Here is a 4884-nt window from a genome sequence, read left to right as displayed (position 1 = left end):
GGGGGGGGGGAGGTCCTTCAGCAAAGATAATAATGTCAGCCAGTAAGATACGTATACTTATATCGCCTCTATCGCGTTAACTTCACGTACTATACATTAGTAAGGGATATGTGAGAATTCTGGCTTCGAGAAGTAGAGAGAGTCCTAGTAGGTAGTATAGCTTTATAGTATAGCTTTATTTCCTTAAAAGGCAATCTGGCCCAAGGTCAGGCCTTCTAGGCTTCATCATACTACCGCCTAGGCGGGCAGAAACATCGGCCTGTTGACTCGGAAAACTCTGATTAATTTGAATCACTGACGGTGTCATTTTGTCTTCTTGTCTCATTCGGGCGTCTTCACTTCGCTTTGCAGATCTCCACCCTGGTCATCCTTTTCTAGCAGACTCTGATACTTGTCAACAAGATCATTGTCTTTTTTTTTATTCTTTACGCACTGACAGTGCATATCAGAGCCAAGAGATTCGATGGGGAATCCTGAGGTTGGCGACAAAACGATAGTCGATCTGGCTTCAGACCTAATACGAAGCGAAATCAAGTTGAGATGGAGGAAGTGTCAGGGTCCGAATGAGTTTGCAGAGCTCGCTCGATTCGATTCCCAGATGACGAGACATTTCATGGCCTATTTTCCGATGACTTCGCGCTCTGACGAGGATTTCAGTGCCTGGATAAAGCGTCAAGCGGATAACTATCTGGGAGCTGTTCAAAAATTTATCTGGAGTGCGGCATATCCAAATCCCTTCCACAAAAGACAACGAGGATGACGTCGTCTCGATCTATCCGGACTTTCTAAACATAAGTATGAACCCTTATCTGGATGAGATCGAGCAATACCATCGTCTCCACCGCGTGCTTCCAGACACGTCTTCTCTGTCACCAAGTGAAGTTGCGCGGGAAGCTCAGCTGCAGGCTATGAAAGATGCCTTCCACCAGGAGGACAGAGGACGAGACGTCGCAAAAATGGTCCACGACCAGATAGTGAAATTCCTCAACGACTATAACTCGGGCGGTTACTTCTCTCCATACACGTCGCTCATTGGACCAAGTGGCATCGGCAAGAGCTTCTTGGTAAAGCAGATGGCATACCAGAATCGTATCTACATTGTTTATGCCAGTCTGGGAATTCCGGCAGCTTGCTGCTATCCAGGGCGCTCAGCCATCGCCGACTTGATCGGTTTCATCCATGACAGACCCGCTATGATAATGTTCTTCGAATGCTATATAGTGGCAAGTTTGGTCCACGTCGAGCTTTGCAAGGACTTTGGAATTACCGCGGCAGCTTTCTTTGACCTACAGGTCGACGAGCTCTTTGCGGAATTTCAAACTACTCTCTCAAAACATGTGATGGGTTTCTATAACAAGGTCAACGGCGAATACTCCATCAAGCAGGGCAAAGGAGGTCGACGGGAGCGGTCCGACCAAGACTGGAAGCCTTTTGACTACCAGGGATACATTGATGAATTCCTTGAGGAGTATAAAAGCGATGTCAGATATCTCTTCCGGCAAGCCCGGGAACAGCTTCGCTCATCCGAAAAATACGCTCATTACATCTCTGAAAGCAGAATCGAGATGAACAACGGATATAACGAGCCTTCCGTCCTCATTTGTTTTGACGAGGCCCAGGAGCTTATCTCCGATTGGAGTTATGCTCGTGATATGAGATTCTGTGCCCTGCGAAGGGCCATGAGGAACCAGACGTGTCTCGGATTCTCGAAGGATATTAAGAAACGCTGTGATGTCGATAGAAAGCGATTCTTTGGTCTCCTGCTTGACACCGTGACACGAATTTCCGACCCTTCTCCACAGGATACTTTCGACCCAAGCCTGAAGGCTGTAAGCGACCGGCATGTGTTTCCACCTATCTATCAGATCGATTCGATGAACGTCTTTGTTGATGACGCTGCAGATAGCCAGTACCATCCGGATCAACTGATAGGGGCCCGGGTGAGAGTAATGCTCTCAGACACCTTTTTTCCTTTGGGCGACCCCTGTGGGGTGCTGTGCTGGAAAAACACAGTGTGTATACGGTCGCAAAGCTGGCCGACGCCAAAATCCGTAGTGGCAGAAAACTTATTGGTCGTAACGGACAACGGTGATGAGACCGAAGCACTCGCGCTGATCTCATACCGGATGAATTTCGATGTTGCGCTGTTCAGCCTTGCAGAGAAACTTACCTCGGGTTATCTCAGATGCATCGTTGACATCAATGTTGAGCGCACATTGCTGCGTACCACGCAGCCATCAGAGCCCATCATTGCTTTCTTGTCTGCTGATAAAACGCTACATGATCGTGATAGTCGTGTGAGGGCAGTCAAAGCGCTTTATAAAAACACGACAAAAGGTTTCATTCACCTGGGAGACATTGGAGAAGCAGTGGCAGCACTGGTGTTGCTGTTTACCTTCGACAAAGTGCATCATACTGTCAATGGGAGGTGGCCAGCACCTGTCAAGCTTTCTACCTTCATCTCGATCTTGTTTCCAAGCAGCAAACTGGGAATGATCGAAAGGTGCATGACCGATAAGAGAGAAATGCAATCCCTGTGGGAAAACGGGTATGTCTTCTTCAACCATTTCGTGAGGCTCTCGGAGAGTAGTCCAACGGCAAAGACTCTGAAGAGAGCCTATGACCGTGGCGCGGCGATCTTCCCACCGCTAGGATATAAGGGATGCGATATCATCATTCCGGTGTCTCTCCGAGGGCAACAGAAGATGACATACCTGATTATCCAGGTGAAGAACCGCCGCAATGACAGTCTGACAAACGCTCTTCGGAACGAGGCTAAGGAAGCGCTCAAGTCGGCTGCAGGGCTTCTTCTCACAAGCTCCCCACACCTGGGCATTCTCATGTCTCTCCGCAGCAGGGAAGGACAGCAGGAGATGGATGTGGTGTATCCGCTCGAGCGGCCGGCTCAACGACCCCCATCCGGTCGACAGGGAAAGAAGATGGGCGACACAAACTACGTCTGGAACGACATGAACCGGGTTGTCATTGCCGCCGTCGGGATGGGCGTTGACCTGTATCCGGGGGTTGGGTTTGGCCATCGGCCTGAGAACGAACCACAGACGGTGGAGATGGTGCAGTACCTCAACAGTCTACTCGACCAGACGGCGGAGATGCCGACGAAGGAGGAGAACTCTTACTATGAGTATCTTCTATCACCAGTTGTGTGAAGATTTGCTGGCAGGATTCGACATGTCACAGATTGATTTCTGCGAGTTCTTGTTAACTTGAAAATTGCAAACATTACATAGATTGTCAAAAAGAAATTCAGGCACTCTTCATATTATGTCTATCGTTTATTCATTTTGTGTAATCATTCCGAATAAATAAATAAATACGTATGTAAACCATGTAGGAATCTGCTGTAGGTATTGATTGGATTGTACTGAACAGTTCCTAGGGTTAGGGTTATGTACAATACAGTACAGTACAGTACATAGGGTTAACCCTACACGTGACGAGGAAGCCCTCCGTCTGTTGTCAAACAGTCAAAACAGTCAAACCACCACAGTGTACTGTATATTCCTTGGCCCATTCAATTTGGTACCTACCTAGGTAGCGAGCTGATAAGTTATAACTCGGTCCATAAATAATAATTTGGTCTGAGTGAGTGAGTGATGTCTGCACTTCTACAATTACTTTGTTACTGCGTACGGAGTAGTACACTGTACTGTGCTTTACTTTCCTGTTCCTAAGTTTTCCTTTTTTTTATTCTTCCCATTCAATTTCAATCCCAATCCAGTCCCATCTAGTTTAATTAATTAATTTAACATGACCCCATAATAATCCACCTCGCTCTGAAACAACCATGCAGCGAATCACAGCAAGCAAGCAACCAGAGTGAGATTGCTGATCTGGAGAAAATGAATGGGTCAAGTGGGGAATGCGTGATTTGAATGTTGAATTGATCGGCGGGTGGCTTTCCCTGGAAATGAAGTACCCAGGGAACGGCAACTGCACGAACTGGAAATTGGGAATTGGGGACTGCAATTAGGGATTGCAATTGCAACTGCGCCTGCAACTGAGTCCGACTACGCGGAGGAGAGTGCTCCGAGGGATCAGCGTCCTCTTTCTCCTTATTTACTTAGGAGAAGACATTCATTCATTCATTGGCAAGACGTAACTACATGAATTACATGTATTACTGTTCGAATTGGAATAATGGCTAGTACTGCTGGGGGAGAGATCTTCTGGCTGCATTCCTAACTATGCTCTATTAATCGCTGGTGGTAAAATATCACTGATTCCAGACGTCGTCCTCTAGTAATGCCTACCGATACTCCAACCAGCAGAGCCAATCGGTAGTATCCCGTCAAATCGTTACATCGAGATGGCCGCCTTGGCCTCCTCCGGCCACACATCATAGCCAAACGTGTCCTTCATGTTGACGAAGCGGAAGTGGCGCCCCTCGGCCACCTTGTTGACCGCCTCAAAGTCCTCGTCGGACAAATCGACAATCTTGAAGTTGGACTCGATCCGCGCCGGGTTGGAGCTCTTGGGCAGCACAGCGTAGCCGCGACGCAGCCCCCAGGCGATCAGCACCTGGGCCAGGGTGAAACCGCGACGCAGGGCGATCTCGTTGAGCGTCTTGTTTTCGCTGACCTTCTCGCCGGTCGTGGGCACCTGGTTCTGGGACCCCAGCGGCGAGTAGGCCTGGGGCAGGATGTCGTGCTTGAACAGGTAGTCGACCAGCTCATGGTTGGGGAGGAAGGGGTGGATCTCAATCTGGTTGACATGTGGCTTGATCTTGGCGAACGAGAGCAGCTGTTCCAAGCCCTTGATGGTCCAGTTGGACACTCCAATGGAGCGTGCCTTGCCCTCCTCGTAGAGCTTCTCCATTGCGCGCCACGTCGGCTCGGGGTTTTCCGTCAGATCCTTGAGGATCAC

General features: G+C 48.8%; 4 protein-coding genes across 4 annotated transcripts; 2 read left to right on the top strand and 2 right to left on the bottom strand.

The window, feature by feature from the left end:
* Positions 1-436: 436 nt before the first annotated feature.
* Positions 437-760, top strand: T310_8591 (uncharacterized protein; the record flags this gene model as incomplete). The annotated part of the gene is made up of 1 exon (XM_013468651.1): positions 437-760. A coding segment is annotated over one exon (324 nt), but the record flags the coding sequence as incomplete, so codon positions are not given.
* T310_8584 (uncharacterized protein) lies at positions 669-3167 on the top strand (the record flags this gene model as incomplete). Its single annotated transcript, XM_013468650.1, has 1 exon — positions 669-3167. A coding segment is annotated over one exon (2499 nt), but the record flags the coding sequence as incomplete, so codon positions are not given.
* Positions 3168-3763: 596 nt separating this feature from the next.
* Positions 3764-4081, bottom strand: T310_8583 (uncharacterized protein; the record flags this gene model as incomplete). Its single annotated transcript, XM_013468649.1, has 1 exon — positions 3764-4081. A coding segment is annotated over one exon (318 nt), but the record flags the coding sequence as incomplete, so codon positions are not given.
* A 236-nt stretch (positions 4082-4317) lies between these two features.
* Positions 4318-4884, bottom strand: T310_8580 (Glycerol dehydrogenase; the record flags this gene model as incomplete). The annotated part of the gene is made up of 1 exon (XM_013468648.1): positions 4318-4884. A coding segment is annotated over one exon (567 nt), but the record flags the coding sequence as incomplete, so codon positions are not given.

The sequence above is a fragment of the Rasamsonia emersonii genome (genome assembly GCF_000968595.1).
Source record: "Rasamsonia emersonii CBS 393.64 chromosome Unknown ctg1118621760863, whole genome shotgun sequence".
NCBI classification, from domain to species: Eukaryota; Fungi; Ascomycota; class Eurotiomycetes; order Eurotiales; family Trichocomaceae; genus Rasamsonia; species Rasamsonia emersonii.
The sequence above is the reverse complement of the archived record's forward strand: the minus strand, read 5'-3'. Positions and strand labels throughout refer to the sequence as shown.